Raw genomic sequence first — 24,435 nt, forward strand, 5'->3', positions numbered from 1 at the left:
GATAAGCCACACTTCATCCGTAACGCCACCAGAGATCGGAGTGGCGCAACCGAGTAGGCTAAGGCACTACTCGATGTGACGAAAGCAAAGACAATATCGAACCCTTCCCGCATAGATGATCACGGCATTTGGGTGGATTAGGTGGTCGGTGTTGGCCTCGGGGTTTAAAGTATGGACCCCGGTTCAATCTGAGGACGGACCAAACTGCAATAAAATGTGTATTAAGTGATAATGATCTCTAGCATCTAAAACCAGAACATGAAGATTTATTTGTTGTGTTCGTGGTGAAAGGGAAGCCATGTACGTAGGTGAAAGATATCCCTTCAGACGCAGGGGCCAAAGGATCTGGGGGAATAGCCATTGGTTTTTTTTTGGGGTCGGGATTTGCCCTTGCTGCGATCAGGTCCAGGCGTTAGGAAATTAATTAGGAAGTCCAGATAAGGAGTTTAGATTCTCTCTCTATTGACAGATAGCAGACATCCAAAGTCTATATCGTACATTTGTATATGTATATATTCCGAGGGTTTAAGGTTGAATGGGTACTTTAGATATGACTTCGGGTTGGAGATCGGGGAAACTTAAAAAAAATAAAAGTCGGAGAATCTATGGAATAACTCTTCCCTTGTTTTCTGTTTGGATTTGTGGTTTAGGGTTTCGGGATTCAACAAAGTACAATAGTCTTGAACAATGTGCAGGAAGAGATGCATTTGATTAATAGGGCTTGAAGAATGTCAAACCGGTTTTTGAGCTCATGGGACTCGGGTAGCTATGCAGGTATCAATTGAGATAATTAAGAGATAATTAAGATGCAAGAAATAGAGGGAATTGCAGCGGGGGCTTAAGGCTAGATCTGACAGTAGACACAGAGCCTTAGAATATAGCCTTGGGGGACAGATCGAGCACGGATCGAGCACAGATCGGGCCGAAAGCGAAAGCGATCGACAAAAAGAGGGGCCGATAGAAAGAGTCACCAGTGACCAGATCGAAGAGCAATCCCACCCATTCGGTCCAAGTTCAAACCTAATCTTACCTAGATACTGTCAAAATAAACTGTCAAATATGAACTTGGATATTTCCTTTCTGAATCAGGAAAGGAAGATCCTAGCCTTATGGTCCAGACCAGATACTCTATCATTAACCCTAATATACTGGATAAAAGCCCTATTTCATCTTGATCCACTGGGGCCATGCAAGTGCAATGTGATACACAGGTGAACAGTAAAAAAAAAAAAAAAAACAAAATTATATTATTAATATGGACAACCAGTTGCGATTTCGCGCGCCTGCAGCGGAGACAAACATTCGAGGCCGATCGCCATCTGGACGGGGACATGTTTCAAAGTGGCCACGACGTGGAACGAACGATCAAAGAAGAATGCGAAACTTTTGCCTCTGACTGTTTAGCCACGCAGGTTGGAAGCAAAACAAGTCCAGCATTATCTAACTGGAAAGGACAATTCCATCATTCGGGTCTCAACTGACGCGTGATGGATCAGACGCAAGTGCCAGCTCGGGGTCGATACTATCCGAACCGTTGGGGCGGATAAGTGGCTTTTTTTATTTTTATTTTTCTTTCTGAGACCCAGCGGGATGGATGTTAATTGTTCCCCGAAGCTTGTGGTTTGCTTTTTCTTTTGCTCACATTCCAATGAGGTCTGAAGTGCATTTGTCAGGGCCTATAGGGAAGAGGGTATGTACCGCCTACGGAGTTCAAATGTAGAGCCGATGGGGAGTATAAAAAGTAGACTAGACTCAACTAGGAAAAGGCAGTATGAAATATAGTCGACTTATGATTTTGATAATGAAAAAGGAAAAAAAAGAAAAGGACGATCCATAACTTGACAATGATACCCCAGGCAAGTAGAATGGCGGAGAAATAGGGGAATGTAATAGCAAGCCCTGGAATCCGAGATTGCTACTCTCCGGGAGATCCTGCAGCGTCAACCGGGTTCGCACAGACCTTTAACGACCTATCGCAAAAGTACATGAGATCGATCCCAAGCCTCTATGTACGTCCGAGCGAGATCATATTTTTACTTTCATTCATTTTTTTTTTGGTCTCTAGCTCTATATTTTGAATATTTGATATCTTCTTATATTTCATACGGAAGAACCAGTGATTATACATTGGGGATGAATTATTCAGCGAGATTTACCTCTTGAAACCTAAGTGGAGAATCCCACAGATCAGGGTCTCAGATTGTTGATCGACCCAGAAAGTCCGGGGAGTCGATCGTCCTGCATGTCCAAATAGACTCTGCTCACATTTTGCGGAACCTAAGAGGGTAGACATTCCAATGGAGTACAGAGAGCATACTTCAGTATTGGATAGGATTGGTGGAGAAGAATTGAGAGGAAATAAATATCCTAGGATAATATATAGGTTAAAAAGATTTAAATGGGGAATTATATACTAGATAATAACCAGAATACTGGGTCTGAAAACAAAAAAAAAGAGGAATTTCAAAAAGATATATTGAGGATATATTATAGACGTATTATGGAGATATTCTAATATTCTGATATTTAAATATGAATATGAATATCATTAATCCCATTATAATCCTATTAATACTATTAATACCATTTAAAAATATCATTAATAGAATAAAAAATATAATGAAATAAAAATAATAAAAGAAAAAGAAAAAGGTGAGGGATGACAATCCGCCGATCCAAAAAGCCCTAGAGGTCTCTCAATCAGCACCTTCAGCCCAAAAAGGTACCAGGAACAAGCTTCCCCCCCGTGGATCATTGCTTTCTCACTTACCTTCTGTATTTTCCTACTCTTTAAGACACACACTCCTTGCTGTTATAATCTCCCCTCCCCTCCAACACATACACACATATACAAAAACCCCCCTACCTATACCAACCTATCAATCTGAGACCCCGACCTCCCCTTCAACCCTTCAGCCTTCCAACTTAAACCGCGTCAAAGGGCTTCTGACACCAATATTTCACCTACCTTGTTCTTGGTGCTCCATACCAGCCCATCTTATTGTCCAAGTTTGGCAATTTCACTCTAATTTGACGCGGAACATCGCGAAACATCGCGACCAAATCTGCAAGCCTCGAGGAACTTCAGTCGATCACAATCCAGATCCAGCCGTTACAGCCTTTGCCGCGGTAACGGAGGATATAGTCTACATTCCTAGCCTTGCTTTGAACCTCAAGCACGCGACGCGCCTCTAATTTTGGTCTAAACTTCGAATCTGAGCTTAGACCATGGCGTATAGCTGTAAGTCCGATCTCCACCCCTCGGGATTCTATGCTGGATCAATTTGTTTATTTCTGCTCGTTTGTCCTCCATTCCCTTCATCCTTTTGCACATTCTTTCCCTTTTCCCTACACTCCGGGACCTAATACACATTCTCTTGTCTTTCCTTTTTCTGTCTCTATCTTCCATCCCTACCTCTCTTTTATAGTTGCCTTTTCAATTTCCTTGACCTCACTGTCGACCCTCGTTCCACTTATCAACTTGACTTTGTCTTTCCTTCTTACACCCAAACAAAAAAGCACAAAAAACAATATCAACCAAAAGAAATACAACTTACTAAAGTGCTCTGGGCAGGTGATACAATCAACCCAGCTGCATCCCGACCTTTCAAAACTGAGGACATTGACGACATGAGATCTCACGGACAACAAATCTCTGATCGTTTGACTGTTGAAGTTGACTGCCGCTCTCTGGGCCCAAGTGAATGCCCCTCGATGACTTCGAGCTTTTCTCCTTTGGATTCTCCGACTCCCACGCCTACTAGTCTCTATAGTCAAGGCTCAATGGCCTCCCCCGGGTGGCACGAAGCTTCCCATTATCACCACACCCTCCCAATGGAGCGTCGAACTTCAGCTACGCCATTGCGCAGTGCATTTAGAATGGCTGATCTCACGTCAGGTGAAGGCATGATGAATATGCCCTGCGGCAACATGGACCGACAGGAGCAGATGCCCCTCCCCGACTATCTTCCTGGATACGACGAGAACGTCGACCAACTCTGGATTCCTCAGGACATTCCCAAGACATACCAGGATCAACAGTTTCCCTACCAGGCCTCGATGCCTCAGTACAATCAGATGGCTCGCAACTACTACCACCGCCCTCAGCAGGCAGGATATCTGCCTGAATCGGCCTCAAACCCTTGCTTGTCTCGTCCAATCTTTAACCAGCCCACTGAGCGGATTCCCAACTCCGCTTCAATGTCCAATATGATTCACTGGATGCCATCCCACGAGTCCTTGGTACCTCAAACCATTACCCCTGCTCAGGTCCAACCATTCCCCTCAGGACCCGTGACCCCTCCTTCTTCTTCTTACTCCGACTTCCCCACCAACATTCCTACCTTCAAATCCCACACTCCTTCAACCCCCCACCGATCTGTCTCCATGGGTACTCCCTCAGGATCCGATACTCCAATGAGTCGAATGTCCGGACACAACGATTACCAGGAAGAGTTCCAGCTCTCTCCTGTCTACCGCGAAGGATTGATTCAACGCCATCGCCAGCCCTCGCGGAAATCTTCTAAAAAACAACTCCTCCGCTCCAATCTGAGCCTAGAGAACTTGCCTTCAATCATTAAGCAAGTTCAATTCAAGTGCAAAGAGCCCGGCTGCAAGGGCCGCTTCAAGCGTCAGGAGCATCTCAAGCGCCATATGAAGAGCCATTCCAAGGAGAAGCCCCATGTGTGCTGGGTTCCCGGTTGCCATCGTGCGTTCTCACGCAGTGATAACCTCAACGCCCACTACACCAAGACCCACAGTAAGCGGGGCGGACGCAACCGCTACGTCGCCACCCTCGATGAGACCAGTCAAGATTTCGATCCCGATTTCCGCGGCCAACTTACTCCCGATGGCCGGCCTATCTACGGAAGCAAACTCGAAGACGCCATGCCCGATTGTGGAGAGCTGAGCGTTGATGGTTGGGATGATTAGTCGCACGATCACACAAAAAAGCAAAAAATCGAAAATCGAAAACCCCCGAAAAAAAAAATATAACGCCCAAAAAATCAAATTCCACGCGAATCTTTTTTTTTTTTTTTGCAAAAGAAAATATGGAATTATAGAAACAGAAAACAAAAATGTGGCCCTCATCGGCCCTTATTGATACCCCGTCTCTGGAGGATCGACCTGAAATGGCAAGAGGCATTATGGGCCTGGATTGAACTTCTTGGCTGGCGTTGTACATGTCTCCTGGAGGATAGGAGTCCTCTTTTTTTTGATTTATTTATTTCCTTTTCTTTTGCATAATTTGTTTGGTGCCAAAGGCTGGGAGGTTACCTATTTCTGAACATGGAATTCTACCAGGCGTTGCATATGTTTCCCTATTTGGTTTGGGGGGGGGGGGGGGGGGATCGCCAACTTGGGGATAATTATTTGGGAGGAAGCCCTCAGGGGTTCGGGGTGATTGTGTACAATCTGCTACAACGTGTTGTTTTATTCCTTTTTACTTTCCTATTTATGCTTGTACCACTATCGCTCAACAGTATAATACAAAAAATCGAGATCTACATTGTTGCACTGCCTCCACCCTGTCCTGTATACCACCCTCCCTTTTGAGAATTCAAAAGATCTATTGAGCTGAACTCGTGTGACAATATTCTAACTCCATTTCCTCGCACGGTTCCTGATCTCGGGGTTGAGCCACGCGCACTAAAATGTTACACATCACAATACTCGGGGCTCTAGATTCTTAGTTCCTGGATCTCTCCAAACAGATCTATCTGGTCGATCCAGTGGATCAAGCAGCAAATCAGAGCTACTGTAGACATTCGCATTGTCAAACAGTACTTTGCCACTCGCCTCTCTCTGGAAACTCTCCACATTCCACTTCTAACGCTTACCACACCTGGTCAGAAACAGCCATGTCACCACCTTTTCACCGCGGCTACGGCTATTGTTTACCCACTATCAGAACACTACTGTACTCTTTATGTGAAACACAGTGTCCATGAGACGTACTGCAACACTACTGCAAACCACAATGGACGAAAGACTCGATACTCCACCACATGACCTGCGTCACTTTCGACAGCGCAACCTAACATCGCTAGTAGCATGTACAGTAGCATGTATCAGACAGCCATGTGGACCCCCCCATTTCATCTGTTCTTTTGTGAAACTCTGCAAACCTTGGAAAATTCCTCCAACGTATTTCTAAGAATAGCTGAGAGCAGGCAAAAAAAAAAGCAAGCACGAAAACGAGATGGGAATGAGAAAAAGCAAAAAGGGAAGAGAATTCAACATGCTACCTTGTACATGCTGCATGGGCCAAGGATCCCACGGTCAAGAGCCGCGCTCCTACGTGCCTGGACCTTTGCCACCGTGGCTTTTCATGTATCACCTCGCCCATTCCTCATTCCAATTCCGTGGCCGTTAGCGCTGAACAAAAGAACAATGGCCAATGTCCTATGACAAACATCCCTTAGTCTTCCGGCCGAAGTCAATACTTGCTTTTTTTTACTAATGATCATCGGTGCATGGAATATCTTTACCGTTCTTCAAAGTCCAACCCAGGGTCTTGGTAAGAGTTTTCATCCTGCACATCCACTACCGGCATATAACATTATTTGCTTTCATTTTTATCACCCTACAAAAGTATAACATCCATCATTCAACATACTAACTTCACACTTACTTTCCTATATCAGGGATATTTCACTAACCCCAAACTGTATTCCCCAACTCTCTCTACGCCCAATCCCAGATTCCAAATCCTCATTCCAAATAGGGAGAGTTCCACCGCTACACCGGTTGTTTGGGAGATTATGCGGTGAGTTGACTGTTTAGGCACGACGTTAAATTAGCCCGACACCCATGCCCTGCATGTATTTTGTATCCTGTTACACCGCACTATGTGTATGCCACGCCGTACAAATTGGGAACGGGAGTCCGGGCCCTCCTAATGGGCACGATATACGGGAATGATATCCATCCGCCCTTTCCACCCTATCGGGTTTCCATTCCTTGTATTCTGTTTTTCAACTATGCACAATAGTACTTGTGAGGGTTAATCTCTGGATATGCACACGCTAATAGGTTATTGATCCTTATACCGCATTTTTGCCTTCCCCGTATTCATTTGCCTTCTAGATTGCGTGCGCGAATCGGTGAAAGTTTCGTGTTGGATCTGCTTTTCACAGATCTTACTGCAGCGATGACGAACTCTTTTCTTTTCCCTACGATATGTTTCCCAATTCGGTATAAGATAAAACAAAGGCATTGTCGATGCAATGGTACCTCTTATCGCATTCCAGAGAGAAAATCGACCACCATTATAACACACCACAATGGTATGTCTGTGCGTGTGGACTTGGATACCGAGGCAAAATGTAGGAGACATTATACAGAGTTTGGAACAGCATAACCACATACATAATTACGAACCTTCCAGCACCCGAGGGGAATAGTATGCCAATGCAGTGTCAATCTACGGAGTACTTCAGCGCCTATATGCGAGCAAAACTTTTCAATTGGCCCCGCATACGGAGTACACGCTACACAGATCTACACCAATCCAACTCACTGTACTGAAAGTACTCTGTACATGCATTGGAATGTGATATTAGAGTGTGAATGAAGTTTGTTCTAGGCTCTAAGATTGAGTTGTCTTGGTAATGAGTTATTTTTTTTTTCTGGATGCTTTGTTTTGTATGCGATGCAACCCCAATATTATTATTCTCTCCATTCTGGTTTTTTTTTTTTTAGCAGTGGAGGTCTCTGGCCTCTAGCTGTTCTAATTCGCTCGGCTTCTTGGGTCCACGGATGATGTGCGGCGATCTCTATCCCTAGCTTCAGTCGAAGTGGCGGTCCTAACGGCACCACGGCAGTTGATATATTTTTCGCTGGTGCCTGATTTCCCGCATTGCCTTATCGCCGTTGGCTGAGATTGTTTAATTTCGCTTAATTTCATCATATTCATGGTGACCTCATTGCCATTCTTGTACTTTTTTTCAGGCCGAGTCCTCCAGCCAAAATAAGTCAACGGTCTTATAGTCTAGACCCCCCACGCCACGATCTTCCATTATTGCTCAATTTATTACATCCACTTCTCTTATTTATCAAGGCATAGAACTTGAAAAGTCATACGGCACAAAAATTCCACATCAATTCATCCTTGAAATGGTATACTCGGCTGTTGATACTTTTCCTAATGGGGAACTAGCTTAGTCACACACTAACCCGCCCGCGCTGACACATCTTTTATGTAATCACACGATATAAAAACTCAGCGCTGCAATTTTCCGTAACTCTTTCACATAACATCTGACATCTTTTGTCTGCCACTCGACAACACGCCAACAAGCTTTGCAAAAGCCATTGCTCAGAGGATTAATGTCTTCCTCTGGTCAATGGCTTCAGTATTGCCTTTATATACCCTCTCCATTGCGAGACAACTCTGGTCTCTCCTTACTATGATGATCTTCAATTCTATTTGACATGAACTTCTCCATGAATGTTTCAAAAATATCAAGCTCAACAGTCTGAGTAATGATTGACCAGAGAACAGTCTCAGGAAGCCCTGGAGTGATGGCCATTGGTTCTTTTTGCTTGATACATACTGACGATGTCCTTGATATCTCCCCTTTTTTTTTTATAGCTTTGATACCTTATGTCTCCAATTGAATACTTACAATCCTTACCACGTGCCTTTCCCTTTTCCCACACAGCTTTGCAGCTTATAGCACGGATGTCAAATTGCGATCCGGCCCTTTTATGGCCGCGGTCGCGCCGAAGAAGTGCTTATATCGAAATGGAGATTTAACTATTTCCCTAGCCAGTGAGTACTAGATTTTTGTCCTACGGTTCGTCCGAGATGGCAAACATCCATTGAAGATCTGGAACATCCCGTATTGCGTAGACTTTATTCATATAGAAAGAATTTATCACTTTCATTGTGCACCGCTTTATTCTTTCCCTGCTTGGGAGTTTGAATTTATTTGAGTAGAGTTTCAGAGCAACATTGAACGCTTCGTGGTGTTAGAACAATGTTCGAGATGTGCTTGGCTGGAATCAGTCGAGGTGTCTACCAGTAGACATGCAGAACAAAGTACACCCGAGTCCAATTAAGTATTGCATATTGCACACACCTACGAATGCATAAAAGAGTAACCAACATAATCCAGTTCTTGCATTTTGTGTTATCAAATTCGAGGTATTTCCACAATGCACTTTGCAATCCAAACCCATAGTCGCGTCGTGATATCAAAATAACTCCTGTACAGAATGGTATCGAGGCTGATAAATCCCAGGATTCCCACCGAAAGCCGCGCCCCAAATAATACAATCGAAAAGAAAAAGAAAAAAGAAAAACAGAATAAGGGAGAAAACCATGGCAAAATAACGCCGTCCTCTCCAATCTCCACGATGCCTGGTCCCTATACAAAATCCTGGGATTTTCAGAAAAACAGAAAACAAAAAACAAAAAACAAAAAACAAAAACAAGAGCAAAGAATCGAACGAGAATAAGCCAAAGATAAGAGACAGTGGGCGGTTGTTAACCAATGACCCACTCTCGTTGAGTAAATGCTCATCATAAATCGACTTCGAGCCAGATTTTACACTGGTAGAATTGTAAAGGTGAAAAAGCTTCTGTCTTCGCAGGTTCTTCAATCTCGTATGTTGCCACGTTACATTAGTGCCACCAGCCAAGACTAGCCTCAGTTGTTCATGCCACCCATACTGTGCATCGAGCCCTGCGCTTGCATTTGCTGAGCTTGCAACGCAGCCCGCTGTTGTTGTTGCTGCTGCTGTCCGCCATCCCGCTCACGTCGCATGACCTCCGAGACCCACGCCTTGGCGGTCTTTTCAAGCCCAGGACCATACTGCTGCGCAATATTTGAAGGGTACTGGTTTGGTGGGCCATACTGAGACATGTACCGTGTCGACATATCATGTCGCATGCGAAGCAGTCGCTGTTGGTAGAGCTGAGTGTATCTCTGTGCCTGATTCATGGGCTGTCCGTTTGGACCCATTTGGCCACCATTCGCCTGCGCAGCTACCATCAGCATTTGCTGCTGTTGGGGTGTTAACTGCTGATTGCCTTGGTGTGGCTGTTGTTGCTGGCCCTGCATTTGTGGGTGCTGGCCTTGCTGCTGCTGCTTGGCCATTTGCATCTGCGCATACTGAGCACGCATAAGCTGAGCCTGATATACTTGTTGGCTTTGTTGAGGAATTTTAGGAACACCTTGATGGTTTTGTTGCTGTTGCTGCTGTTGCTGCTGCTGTTGTTGTTGCTGCTGTTGCTGCTGTAGCATTTGCTGTTGATGGGATTGTATGTTTTGTTGAGCGTGAGCATTGGCTTGCAGTTGGGCTAGCTGCTGAGGCGTGAACTGATTGTGCTGAATATGTCCTTGCTGTTGCGCTTGAAGAAGCGCTTGCTGTCGATGTTGTTGCAGCATCATCTGCTGTTGCGGTGTGAAAGGCATGCCCCCGTTCATTTGCGGCGTACCTGCCATGCCTTGATTCATCACCGGAGTTTGACCCATTGAGTGAGTTGGACTGCCGTGACCCATCCGCTGAGTGGGCGTAACATTACGCATAATTGGCGTGGCATGCGACATAGCCGGCGTGCCCTGGGTCATCTGCGGAGTACCATGTCGGCTTGGTCCTTGCTGACTCCTTGAAGGTGCCATCGGGTGGCTCATAACATTCGGATGCGCATGCTGCAAAGCTGATGGAGGTCGTGGTGGACTGCCAGAACCAGATGCGGTCATAGTCATCGGAACCGCCTGCGGCATAATGTTACCAACCAGTGGTGATGAAGTGGTATGTGGGGTCTGGTTACGTACGATGGGCGAAGACTGCTGCCCTTGGCTAACGCCATTGGGCTGAGCCATAATATGGCGATTTTGTTGTTGCGCTGCGAGTTGGGCCTGCGCTTGCTGGGCAGCGAGTTGTTGTCTCCGCGATTCCTCTTTTGCATGTTCTTCGGCTTGCCGCAGCTCGATCGCACGGCGCCGCTCTCTCTCCTGCTCCTGCTGCTGTCTCTTGGCCAGCTCCTGCTTCAGCTTCATTTCGTGCTCACGTTTGGCCTTCTCCTCATGTTGCATGCGAATCGTTTCAAGTGTCTTGAAACGAGAGAATCGAGGTTCAAATGGTGCCACACCGCCTGCATCATCCACAGCAGCAGCCTTCGCAGCACCGCCAGGACCAGAAGCCGTCGGCTCCAAGCGCTCGTCCATGATGAGCATGAATCTCTCCTCTTCGGCTGCCAAGGCTTCGTCTGCGGCAAGTTCGGCAACCGTCCTCTTTCGGCGTTTGGGCAAGGGCGGCGGGTCGCAATGCAGTGGGCTTTCCAGATGCTTGAACAGCTCCTGGGATGCTTCAAAACTATGCACAGGATCCAAGAAGAGAGGCGGCGCCAATGCCTGGACCATTTTAGATTCGCATTCCAAAAGATCCTCCGGTTCAACCAGCATTTTCTGTCTCTTTGCGACGTGTCCGCGATCTGGTTGGCTGCTTCCAGGGGTAGCTGAAGAACCAGATGAGCTTGGTTGGGCTGGTGATTTGTTGGCTCTCGGGTCGGGAGTGGTGACCAGCAGTGTCAACTCTGCCTGCAAAGTTCGGGCAGTGGGATGGAGTACTGTGGTGAATACTCGAGGCTTCACGGGAGCATTCTTTTGGCTTGTGTTGCTGTTGTTTGCGTCCGTCTGCTCACCAGTCGCCGGGCTATCTGTTTGTTGACTAGCAACAGGTGTTGCATCGGCCTTGATGTTTTGCGTAGCCGACGTAAGCTGATTTTGCTTTGGGTACGGAACAAAAGCCGACGGAGTAATATGTTCGTTGTAGTTGTGTAGAGAGAATGGTGTGTTGTTCTCATTGGACGAGGTCGTCGAGACTTTTCTCGCTTGCGCCGAAGCAGATTTGTGATCAATGACACGGACGATGAGGCAACCTAACAATGTTAGCAGGAAGTAGTTGGACTATCTGTCAAAGCCGATGACTACCTTCATAGAACTGCACACCGCCTCGCAGAAGCTCCTCGATCAGATCATGCGGAACAGTCCCGGCGCGAATGTGCTCGATGATGACCTTCATCTCAGAGTTGTAAGGGAAACTACCATCTTGCTGCTCGAATCGAAAATGTGTGGGATGTAAATGCACAATAAGGGATGGGGGGCATTTCGGATATTTCTTGAGGATGTAGGATGTAGTTTTCACTATAACAAGAAAGTCAGTGGTCGCGCATTGGCATTGCGAATGTCACAGAACTCATTACCATATGGTTCAGGTGCTTTTTTCCCAACTCGGTGTGCATTATCTGTTACAGCGGTCCTCGTTACTGGCCGGCCAGAGCGCGGGGACTGATCTATCGGTCTTTGCGACTGATTCCTGGTCCGATTAAGGGGGCCTTTATTGGTGAAACTCGCTCCATGGGTCACGCCATTTGTGAAATTGGAACTTGCGTTGACGGAGGCACCCGGGGGAAGACGTTTTGCGGCGGATGTGGGCGAAGACGAGAGGTGCTGGCCCTTGACTCCGTTGACCGCGGCCTGGCCAAAAGGCGGGGGCGGCCGCTTCATCTTCTGGGTATGGGAGGCGGGTTTGGAAATTGCGGTCGCCATCATGTCTGCGCCGGTTGCGCAACCTCGGCTTGGCCAGTAAGTTAAGAATGCGACTTATCGGGATGCTAGTTCGATGATGTTGAATGAAAGCCGTGCTCGGGAAATGAATGAGATGGCCGATGCGCGAGACATGTGGGGATAGGTAGGGCGGCACCGGTCCCCAGCACAGCTGGAATCAATGCGGAAAATCGGCGGAGGTTGACCGAGTGGGATTAAAGAATGAAAGAAAGACAGCACCCGACCAATAATGCTGCTGGGAAGGGGTGAATCGGAGAAGCCGCTGAACGAGGTCTTGCAGAGGTAGGTCAACTGATGATGCCAAGGCGTGGGTCAACGTGAAGTCGGTCACATGACCCATTCCAAATTAGGACTAGTACGGAGTATACTCCGTATGAATCAATAAGATACAATGAGACCGATAGAATAGTTGGATGAATCAATGCTTGAATAGCTTTAACATGCTAGCGCCTAAGCATTCCATGCTACGCTACACATGTCAGAGCTAAGTGAGTTAATTCTGAGAGTTATCTATGCTGTAAATAGGCGGAACTTGCGACAAAAGAAGCATCCATTCTTCTGTCAAAGATGAATCGTATCAAATCAAAGCAAAGACTTTGGGAAAACAGGGGAATATGGTCAGTCAGTCATAAGGGGGGTTAAAAGAAAAAAAAAACAGAAGGAAAAAACAGGTATAAACAACCAAACAAATATCAACATCAAAATCATAGGGCCGCGACTTGATCTGACCTAGTCCAGACCACACACTCGTCGTCGCCAGTCATCTCCGACTCGGACAACGTCAACCACATCAATACTCTTGCCAAGTCCTGTGACACCTTGCTTTTGCCACCACTTCTCTCCCTTTTCGCCAAGTGCCGACTCGTCGTCACTGTCGATAAGGCCGCCACGGCCACCCTCGTCTCCGACCACGACGATAACCTGGCGAACCCAACGAATGAGCTGAGTGACAGGTTCACCCTGATCTCCAGTCAAGGACTCTTGGACATAAACAAGTTCTGGGAATAAGTGGCGAGCGAGGTGCACATAGCCACCAGGGGTACTGAAAGGCATGATCATGCTATCCTTCTCAACAAGTGCTTGTGCCTGTGTGTATAACGTTCGGAAAAGGCGAGATGTGCCCTCCAATTCGTCGTCCTGGCGGGGCTCGACTGCAGTCAATTCTCCAGAGCCCAGTTCCCCAACAGACGCTCCTTCTTCGGTGCCAATGTTCGAATAAGACGAAGCCATAGAAGGTGAGGTGGGAGATGAGCCCCCCTTCTTGATGGCGTGTTTCAAATCTGGGGCATAGATCAACACAAAGATCTTGGAGTTTTCCAGATCAACATGTTCAGGGAGATGAGATAAAATGGACTGCGATTGTCAGAAAGGCCCAAAGTAGGTATCAAGGGGAAGGACTTCTTACCGCATGTTCAGAATGGAATTCGTCGGACTCAGCCGGTGAAACCGAGGAGACAACAATTGCAACGACCTTCTTGTTCTTGTTAACTGTATTTGCAGGACGGCTCGGCAATCCACCACTCATAGTTGGCGCAACAGTGCCTTGTTGGCTTCTCTCGTGAGCTCTAGTTTGGGCCTCCTCGGACCACCTGGAGTGATCCTCGTAGTCACCCTCGCCTTTGTTGTCTTCACGAATCGAGGTGAGAGCGCCACCGACAAAAGCTCCTGCAGCAGTGACACCTGCCACAACTCTTTTGCTGGCGCCATCGAAGATCTGTTGAGGGCTAGGCGTGCGGCGCAAGGCACCTTGCATACGAGCCATCATACTATGATCATAGGAAGCATCTCCAGGCAGGGCTTCCGCTCCTGCACTTCGGGCATAATCTCCGGTGGCATAGGAAGGTGGGGGGTGGTGATCACTTCCAGGTCGAACAGGAGGCGGGTAAGGGCCATCTCCATGGGGGCGGTCGTCTTCGTCTTCGTCGTCATTTCGTTCACTCCAAATCCAAGCTGCAATGCTAATAGTCGCAATTCCAGCAGTCAAGGCTAAGGGGAGCCAATATCCAATGGCAGTTCGTCCGCCAGTTGAGCTGAAGCCAGTGCCGGCTCCGCCCCGGCGGCGCCGAGGGTCTTGAGGGAAGGACATTGCGATCGCGTGTATTCAATTAAAGGCACATTTAACGGTTATTAATTGCGGTCGCAATGACTCGCAGGTTGCATTTCATACGTCGACTTGCAAAATAAGAGGTTGGGAAAAGGGGAACAAGGGAAAGGAGGCAGACGTCTCTCCTCGGATACTAGAAACATGTGGCTGGTCATTGCCGCGGGTGTTTACTTGTGTTTGTACTGTTTGCGTCTTGCTCAATCTGGAGGCGGGTCATTATCACGTGATACTCTCCAATGGGCTTATGTAAGTGGTTTTTCTGACTCCTCTGAAGCAGGGCTTATCGGTTTAGAGAAATATATGACTAGGCGTGAGGACTCGCAAGCGCATTGTTAGTTTAAAACATGCCTCACTCAGTACCTGTGCCCCCAACGGGCCTCCAAGCCCTAATTCTTGTGAGCAACTAACTTCCGTATATTTTTCTCAAAAAAAGCTAACGAGCAATCAAGTGTGGCCCTGGTGTATCGCTCAACACATTCACTTCGAACCCCGAGGAGTACCCAAAATGTCTCATCCCTGTAGCCAACCGTCCGATGCTCTGGTACGCCCTAGACTGGTCGAAAAGGATGGGCATCACTGGTAAGCTCACTCCCACCTTCGAAAAAGCATGCGGGGCATCCCATGACGCCATGTGCCCTATCGCAAAACATCGGATGGAAGACTGACTATGCTAGATGTCACCTTGGTCACTCCTCCCTCTTCACTCGCTCCTCTCCAGGCTGCTCTACGACAGAACCCACATCTTACCTCCCTCCCTTCGCCCTCAGTCATCGCACCGGCGGACCTTGAGATGACGACTGGTACAGCAGAGCTCCTCCGTCTGCCCGAGGTGCAAACTTGTATCAAATCCGATTTCCTCCTCTTGCCTTGTGATCTAGTTTGCGAAATACCCGGAGAGTCTCTGCTCGAAGCATGGATGGTATGTGGCGGCGAGCAAAATCGTCGGAATGGACTCAGCATGTATTATCAGACACAGGGTCGGGAGGAGAGTGTCAAGGGCGAAGCTACAGACTTTTTGGCAGTTGCACCACTTGAGCAGAACGAGGCTCCAACTGTGTCTCATGCGGCGCCTCGTTCGTCGCTCTCCAAGCTCGTCCTCTCAATGCCTATGGCGACATTGAAGGAGAAATTGGAAAATGACAAGGGCTTCCTTGTGCGCCACTCCCTGGTAGATACGCATGCGCAGGTGAAGTTGCTAACGACATACCGCGATGCGCATATCTACGTCCTACCTTACTGGGTCAAGGATATGGCTCGTCTGAATGAGCAATTCCAATCGGTTGGTGAAGACTTGGTGGGATGGTGGGCCAAGTCGGAATGGCAGCAAGGGCTCAGCGACAAGCTGAAGATCAACGAAATATTTCAGCAGAAAAGCCGTCGCCAGAGCAACGGTCTCACTCTAGGTGAGATCGAAAGCCACGACGGTGAATCCCTCGATGGTCAATCGCTGGAGGAAGAGATTGATCTACAGAGCATGAGCACCACCAAAGCCACCCCAGCCAAGTTCAGCACAGCCGCATCAGACCCCCAATTTGCGTCTCGTGTCACGGCTCCCTCCTCGCACACTGACAAGAGTTCCAAGTCAAATCTACCACCGATGCTCGCTTACGTGCAAAAGGGCACAGCGCCTTTTGTTCGACGTGTCGATTCATCCGCCGTCCTTCTCTCTACCTCTCTCCGTCTTGCTAAGCTAGAATCCATTGAAGAGGTTGGCCGAGTTGCTTCGTCGGCATTCGCGCATGCCTCCAAGGTGGCAAACACAGCTAGCATTGCGCAGCGTTGCACTGTCACGAGGAACGACTGTCTAGTGGACAATAACACGACGGTGGAGGAGAAGTGTGTGATCAAGGAGACCATCATCGGTGCTAATTGCCATATCGCCAGCGGTGCTCGGTTGACTCGTTGTTTGATCATGGATGGCGCTGTTGTTGGCGAACGCTGCCAATTAACGGGTACTATTGTTGGACGCCGCAGTAAGATTGGCCGGGAAACCGTGCTGAAAGATTGTGAGGTTCAAGACGGAAACGTTGTTCCTGATGAAACCGATGCCAAAAACGAGAAGTTCATGATCTTTGAGGGTATTGACGATGAAGATGATATGGATGCTTCGGAGAATGATCAAGATTATTGATCCGAAGTATATTTATCCTAGACGTTTATGAGATAATATCCATGAGATCAAGATCAAAAAAATAGAATTTTATACCCCTCCCAAGTTATGAAAGTTGGCAAGCCCAGAGATACACTCTAAACAGCCCTGGAGGCACTCTAAACAAGCACTCTAAATGACACAATAATCGGGATCCGAGCGAGATAGGCTAAGAGGTTCATAAATACCATACAATATAGTGTTTAATGCCAATGGCCAATCTGCCTCCACTTCGTGCTTCCCCGGATGCATACTAAAATTTTAGTGCAAAGTGCAACGGGACCTCGGGACCTTTTGGGACGTTATCTTGGCAGTGGAGATATTAGTAATTGACACATTGCATGAACTATTCTCCGCACGAATGAGCACTTTGGAAGTATCTTTCACATCAGACATCAGGCCATAGCGTGGATTCTCGGGATTTGAATGCGATGCCATCAACACGAATACTGTCCGGTGAGAAACAAAGACTCGATTATCTGAGGGATAATGAAATCCAGTTTTAAAAAATTTTCATGTCTCCGCATTTCTTTTGGCGACGGTGGCTCTTGGCCTATACCCAAATTGCTACCCCTGATCAGCCACAAAGCACCGTGCATATGATTGAGGGCTGCCCCGTTGAATAGGAGATGGGAGATTAGATTCCAGTGCACAGAGGCCCTGAGGGAAATGAAACGGGGGCGTACGGATGCTTAATCCTCAATGATTTGCGGTATCAAACGCGCGCCCTTCCCCTCAGTGTGTAATCTAATAAAAAAAAAAGTACGCTAATTCCAAGTCTGAAAAAACTTGGTGCCAACCTCTATAGAAAAAGGGATATATATGTCTTGGTATTCTCCACAAGTGCACAAAGTAAGTACAAAGTACATATTTTGTACAGAGTACGGAGTTGACAAATGATCTAAATTATAGCAAAAAGTGAGTATGTTGTATATCGCGAATATGGACATTTGGCGTATGCCGATCACGCGGGAAGTTTGGTGTTATGTGGATCGACGGATTGAGTGGTTTGCAGTAAGAAAGTGGAGGAAAGCGGGACAATTTTTGACGTTTCGGATTGTACTTTGTATGTATGAACAGAATATTAGCCAAAGATAAGAATTTGTATGTAAGCACATTGTCGTATACTCTGTACAGAGTACATAGTAAGCTCATGAACATCCCAGAAGCATATGATACATACGATGCAAGTAGTATCTCTAGGGACTTTTATCCTTTTAGATTCAGCCCTAGAGTGCAGGGCCAATAAGCTGGACCCCGCATGATAACACGAACTCCCTCAAAATAGTGGTCATTCTAGAGCTTGATCATACAGTACATGTTACCCGTTCAGAAGTCGATACATAGTATAACCCTCATGGAACCCTAAAGATGGGATGAATAGGATATATAGTGAATTACGCAATAGCAACCGAAATAAACTCCCCGGTTCCAATCTTGGAGCATAAGAAAGATACAGAATAGTTCAGCCTCATACGGTGTGACCTTAAACAATGTCTCAGATTTTAGGGTGTAATAATATAAGACAAAGTAGGTGAAATTTAGGTAAATCTTGGAGATTAGGTACCTTGACTACCCCGTGGACATATCCATGGAAAACAAAAATATCAAAGGTTGAGTGGACCATTACAACCATGGAAACAGCTCCGACTTTTAAGCTCTTTTAAGCGGGGAGGTCTCTATCTTGATTTGTGAAATACATGTATATGCACAATGGTACTTCGGAAGTTCGCATGCATACTTTAGATAAATAAGCCTACTTTTTTTTATGTTTCGCCGAACATACATGTGGATTCGAGGAAAAGCCGAGATAGCGTCACACTTACCTTAGTGTACTTTGTAGGCGCAAATCGCGGGACGCGGTGGCCGATCGGATCCCCTCTCCCAGCTATCTACTTAGGTAGCTCGCTAATTCCTTCGCCCGCGTTCTCTGCAGAAGCCTTGCGTCGGATTTCAGTTTGACAGGGACGTGGTAAGGTACCGAGTTACCGAGTGACATAGTAAGTACTATGCAGTATCTTAATAAGTGTATAAAATACTACATATGTAGATATTTTACTCCGTACTATGTACAAAGTACTTTGTATAGTTTTTGAAATATGCAGTACGGAATACGGAATATTAGCTCGCAATGGAAGTGGCTTTGGAGATGCCTAAGAATATCAAGATAGAGCGGAGCATTAAGGGGAAAGACCTATGATTGGCACATAAATTTGGAGGTCGGGCCCCCCTTTTATGAACGACTTCAGGAGGTCACAATATTTAAATATTCAAGTGAAATACTCCGTAGATACTAGTAGAAAAACCAGTATACAGTATATATACAGATATATATATATATATAAAATAGTAAACAGTAAAAAAATAAAATGGGGTTGTAAGTCAATAGTAATACACCTGGGCATAAATTGTAGAAGTAAAAAAGATTACGTTGTACTCCTGTATCATGCAAAGAGACGCATAAGCATAATTAGTTGCCTAGTTAAGAAATGACAGGATTTTCCTCTTTTCCTCTAAATATTTGACTATTTCCTCATATGATTCTATTGGATTCAATTTGTTTCAATTTCATTCAATTTCATAGCCCTGAAGTGCATGCGGACCTAATCTACCCCGTGTCTACCGTACCGTGATCTCTCCGGAACCCCCCCTCCTCCTTATTTTCCACCTTTTCTCATCCTTTCCCTTCTTTTTTATTTCCCACTTCAGTGAACAGGCACATTTTCGTGTTTGTCATTGTTATTTGAAGGTTTCTGGGGTTTCTGTTTACGCTCTCTCTCGTTTTCTTTTTTTTTTCCTTGTACATGGCTCTCCTATTCTAGAGACGTCTCATCATCCTGGGGATCTCTCCCTTTTTCTTTTGCCCCCATCTTACCTCCTTTCGTTTCTTCCAACTCGCCTGGTTTCGAGTTTCATTCTTCTGGCATCGAGCGTCCTTTTTTTAATCGTTGTACCACTATAGTCTATGTCCACGTTACTTAGAACAGGTATGGTTAACCCCTGGCTGACGCGATCCCTTATTCCCCCTCAACGTGCACAACAAAAGAAAGAGAAAAAAAAGCAAAGCATGCCTCCTTTACTTACAAACTCCACCTTCCAAATTGCATTGACTACATGAGAGTCTTATTTTTACGATGGATAGCTGACAGCTCCCTGGTCACAGCATCCAGTTTCGTTCCTCGGATCCCTATTTGACGCGAACACTCCTCGGGCTCATATTCTATCTATTACTTTTTTTTCATTGCGAGTTGCCTTAGATCACGATCCTGGACACTCGTGATTCCTACCATCTTGACAAATTGCTGGAAAGAACAATATGGCTGCGTTGGTCCAAACAATTCCGCAACAGAGTAGCACGGTACCTGTGCTTCAGACGCGCCCTTCTTCCTCATCAGGCACCTTCTCTTCTCCACAGAACCAAGGCTCTCGTATCCAGACTATGTCTTGGACAACATTCAATGCTGGTAATTCCGGGAGTTATCGAGCGGGCCACCCGGTTGTGGCTCCTTATGCCTACAACCCAAACATGGGCCAATCAACAGTCCAAAATCGGCAGTCTTGGACACCACATCTCCGACCAGAACATCGCACCTTTTCCGCACCTACTACCCCTCCAGTGCCGGTGAATCCGACATACACCGGTGCCAGCCCCCGATCTCCCCATCTTGCAGCTGGTTCTGTATCCAATTCCTCCAACCCTTCATCCCGTTCCTATATTTCCAAGGACGACAGCGCGCTTCCCTCACGGCAACCAAGGAGCGACCAGCCGCTCCGTCCCCTGTCTACAGCCAACCTTCCCTCCCCCTCTTTGAACACTTCCTCCCCCAAACCCTCCCCGAATCGGTATCGTCGTACCCCTCAACGAGCGGAAGCCGCTACCACGCCATCCTCCCCTGCGCCTCCCTCTCCAATTCCGACCGTGATTGTCGATGATTTGGGTGGCCCTCGACCAGCTCGACCGAACGCTCATAATCGGGTCGCAAGTGTGGATGATTCATCTAATGTCGAAAGGGTCCAGCCTGAACGATATCGACGACGAAGCCTGGGGAATATGGATGCCACAGCGTACCCAAACCTGTCACTAGATTTCCCAACTTCATCGCCTTCTCAATCTCAATCGCAGCCGGGATCCTACGACTTCATCACATTTGATACCAATCCACGGCCTGCTTCCGCTCACTCTCAGCGGGACAGTGTGGGTAGCGTTAACTCGACGCAGTCGTCGGCCTCCTCGGTAGGATCATGCACACGGGACTCATGGAAATGATGCGGAGCTAACAGTCTCTATTTTACAGGCACGAGAAGGGACACCATCGGACTCTAACGCCGTCACTAGTAAGTCCGGCAAGCCAGAAGAAAAACGTACTAGCAAGCCATCACCATTATCGCAACCGGCATCGACACAACCTGAAGTCCCCAAACCCAATCCTCCAGCCGAAACTCAAAAGAAGCCAACCACGCCTACATTGGATTCCCCCGCCGCAAAGCGTCTCACCGATTTGAAAAATGACACGAAGCGCCCCGGTAAATCCCGCTTGAGACGGGCTTTCTCGTTCGGCAGTGCCTCCGAGCTCCTGAAGACATCTGCTCAAAGCAATGCTGCCAAGCGGGAAGCATTCGCTGCGGAACAGGCGCGCCGTGAAGCTCTGAGGGAACAATTGGGCCCGGAACAGGCCGCCATTGCCGAGCAGCAGGAACTGAGTGGACTAGGTGAAAGCATCTACTCCCATCAAGGCCGCTTTTTCACTGGGTCCACTGATAACCTGTCAGTATCATCGACCGCTTCATCGGCGTCAATGATGCTTCGCAAGATGGGCAAGGGCGTGAAGCGCTCCACTCGCTCATTGGTTGGCATGTTCCGTCCCAAATCAGTGGCCAGCATCAATTCCATGGAGGGCGCAGGTCCTGAAGTTCCACCCCCACAGATCACCGTGGTGAATGTCGAGGCGGAACGAGAGAACGTCGCAGTTAACCCTGAACCTACAGATTTGCCGCGTGGTGCTACGATATTCCCCAAGGTTGAGGGCAATGCTGCGGAGATCAGACGATCCGCTTCCATTCGGGAAAGAGCCGCATCAGAGAACTCCCAGGCGCGTAAAAGCATTGTGGGAGGAGACCGGGAACGGGCGGAGATCCTGGCGGCCGTCCGGAAGGGTATTTTAAAGAGTGCGTATCTCCTCGCAATAATACACTTGGCGTTTTTGGCATACTAACTGACCTTATTAGAAACTCACTCGGATTTGGGCGCCTCTTCCCCTGCATATGCACTCGCTGGTGGTGACTCACCGCACTCCAGTGCTCCTCCAACACCTGATGAGTCGTCACGATCTCCAGCCCAACAAAACGATCCCGTGAAGATTGCTGGCGAGGACTATTTCCTCTCGAACGCTGGGCGCTTCTCATCTTCTGAAGCAAAGAGTGCACCCATCACCCCGTCCTCTGTTGGTGGTAGAAATATCGTCTTCAGTCCTCGCATCCAGTTTCACGAAACCTGGCCTAGCGGCGAGTACGATCGACGTGGAGACATTGCGACTTGCAACCGTCTCACCCCGCTGCTTGCTCAGCAGATTCGGGAGGAGATTAATAACTTCAAGATGGTGAGTTTGTTTGCATTGTTCTATGGTTTGTTTGTGCCATTACTAATAACAATACAGGAGATGGAAGTTCATGAGAATTCCAAGATCTACACTCACTTCATTTAAGTTTTGGGCGGGAGTTTCTTGTATCGCTTCGTGGCCTGAACCTGGCCATCTTTGGCCAGGGCTCTATTCACTGAGCCTGCATTCTTGTCTAGACATGCATCAATTCCGGCGAAATAAGGTGTTTGATGATTTCTTCCATCGCGTGAACAGAATGTATGCTGCCCGGGCGGATCTTAGTTGATTCTACGGATTGGTATACCTTCTTCAGAGCGATTTGACCAATACAATCGTGCTTCTGGTGGATATTCCGCTAACCAAAAAACGGTGCGGTTTTTCTCGAAAAAAATATCGGTGGTCTTTAGCAAAGCGGCCGTACCTCCAAAACCTAAGATATTCCTCTTCCCACCTCGAGGATCTTGTCTTAGGTGCTGATCTAATGAATGTTCCTCCTACCATCTACTCGGTGTGGCGGTGCATATTCCTCACTGACTCGTTCTCTGCCGTCATTTCTTTTTCAATTTTATTTCTCTCTTTTCTGCATCGTGTGTGAGTCATTGTCATTGAGTATTGGGAGCGTGGGTTACTGGACTGTTTTCTTTCATTTTATTTCAGTTTTCTCTCTTTGTTCTCCTGTCCTTCTAGCACATCGTTTCTCATGGTCATCTCTAGGCCCATTTCATATCTATCCCTCACTAAGCTCTGAATCCAATGTCTAAGCCCTGTGCCTTCTATCTTGGCATCTCAACTTTTGTATCTCCTCAGCTATCGTGCATAGCTGTGTTTAATGGGCGGTTCTCGTTGTCTGCACAGATTCAATTAATGTCGCTCGTGGTTATATTGCTGTTATTGTAGTTCGTAGGGTTGTTTTTTGTGGTTATTTGGGAAATAGGAGTAGACACATGAGCTTCGTGTTGATTCAAGGCAATTGGGAGGCTTGCAGGCCATAATTATTTTAGAAATATATATTTTCTTTCCCAAATCTCTCGAGGTTTTGCACCTCACCAGGCTGTTAGGTGGCCTAGGCAATGTAATGACCATAATAACATCAAAATATGATCACAATATATACGAGTCTATCAAGAATATATCTGAGCATTCTCAGCTCGCCACATGGACAAGTGTCACATCTCGTATTAGTCTTTACTAGTAGTAACCAGATGATTGATTCAACCCTTCACTATCAAAATCTCAAAACTCTCGAATTTTTCCAGGTCATCAGGTTGTCAGGTGAGTTTTGGATTACTCATAAGCTAAAACTTAGTTAACTATCCATTATCCATAGCAAGTAAGTAGTGAGCCCCCCGAGGTCGAGGAAGAAACAAATAATCACTTGGTGGACGTATGTAAGTTAGGGGGTTTCCAGACTGAAAGGAAAAAGGATGATTGCGATTAGCAATTCGACTGATTTGAGTTGAAAAATAAGAGATAGTCAACTGTGTAAGAATACTTATTTAGAAATGAGATATTGCTCTTAGAAGCTAGCCTATTCCTAGGCTACGTCAGTCACAAATTCTTCATAAAAAGGAAGCCACTTCTGTTTACATTATCTCACCCAATGTTCTCTCCAGGGCTCCTTGAGGGGGGAGGGGGGCTGACCAAAACCTAGATATTGTATTCTGAAATTCCCTTTCATTTGACCTCACAACTGACAGCTCGGTACACTACCTGATGGGACCGGATTGCTGAAGGCGAATATAACTTCAGGACCGAGTTATTCTTAGTCTTAACCCTCCTAATGAAGGAATACTTTATTCCAAATGGTTGGTGAGTGGGAATGAGTTGAGGTTGAGCTATCATCCGTCGATCTATGGCTTTAGATACGTGACAAGAGAGAAGAGAGAAGAGAGAGAAGAGAAGAAGAAGAGTTAGTATTTTCTACAAACAAATTGATGCTAGGTAAAGAGTCCGTGGAAGCATGACAAACAAGGTATCACGGCTCTGTCTCAACAATAACTTTTG

At 46.8% G+C, this 24,435-nt stretch overlaps 5 protein-coding genes across 5 annotated transcripts; 3 read left to right on the plus strand and 2 right to left on the minus strand.

Moving 5' to 3' along the window:
- Nucleotides 1-3,228: 3,228 nt before the first annotated feature.
- brlA (C2H2 type transcription factor BrlA) lies at nucleotides 3,229-4,932 on the plus strand (the record flags this gene model as incomplete). Its single annotated transcript, XM_057247836.1, has 2 exons — nucleotides 3,229-3,241; nucleotides 3,563-4,932. 2 exons carry the CDS (start codon nucleotides 3,229-3,231, stop codon nucleotides 4,930-4,932), a joined length of 1,383 nt encoding a protein of 460 aa, XP_057112268.1.
- Nucleotides 4,933-9,656: 4,724 nt separating this feature from the next.
- Nucleotides 9,657-12,566, minus strand: N7479_000139 (uncharacterized protein; the record flags this gene model as incomplete). Its single annotated transcript, XM_057247837.1, has 3 exons — nucleotides 9,657-11,893; nucleotides 11,946-12,158; nucleotides 12,218-12,566. The coding sequence occupies 3 exons, from the start codon at nucleotides 12,564-12,566 to the stop codon at nucleotides 9,657-9,659; spliced, it is 2,799 nt and encodes a 932-aa protein (XP_057112269.1).
- A 744-nt stretch (nucleotides 12,567-13,310) lies between these two features.
- Nucleotides 13,311-14,667, minus strand: N7479_000140 (uncharacterized protein; the record flags this gene model as incomplete). Its single annotated transcript, XM_057247838.1, has 2 exons — nucleotides 13,311-13,934; nucleotides 13,987-14,667. The coding sequence occupies 2 exons, from the start codon at nucleotides 14,665-14,667 to the stop codon at nucleotides 13,311-13,313; spliced, it is 1,305 nt and encodes a 434-aa protein (XP_057112270.1).
- Nucleotides 14,668-15,029: 362 nt separating this feature from the next.
- N7479_000141 (translation initiation factor eIF2B subunit gamma) lies at nucleotides 15,030-16,816 on the plus strand (the record flags this gene model as incomplete). Its single annotated transcript, XM_057247839.1, has 3 exons — nucleotides 15,030-15,080; nucleotides 15,135-15,264; nucleotides 15,360-16,816. 3 exons carry the CDS (start codon nucleotides 15,030-15,032, stop codon nucleotides 16,814-16,816), a joined length of 1,638 nt encoding a protein of 545 aa, XP_057112271.1.
- A 3,334-nt stretch (nucleotides 16,817-20,150) lies between these two features.
- On the plus strand, nucleotides 20,151-22,536 carry N7479_000142 (uncharacterized protein; the record flags this gene model as incomplete). The annotated part of the gene is made up of 4 exons (XM_057247840.1): nucleotides 20,151-21,068; nucleotides 21,130-22,000; nucleotides 22,061-22,431; nucleotides 22,489-22,536. The coding sequence occupies 4 exons, from the start codon at nucleotides 20,151-20,153 to the stop codon at nucleotides 22,534-22,536; spliced, it is 2,208 nt and encodes a 735-aa protein (XP_057112272.1).
- Between the last annotated feature and the right edge of the window lie 1,899 nt (nucleotides 22,537-24,435).

This window comes from Penicillium vulpinum (assembly GCF_028829585.1).
Source record: "Penicillium vulpinum strain IBT 29486 chromosome Unknown utg000001l_segment0_segment0, whole genome shotgun sequence".
Lineage (NCBI taxonomy): Eukaryota > Fungi > Ascomycota > Eurotiomycetes > Eurotiales > Aspergillaceae > Penicillium > Penicillium vulpinum.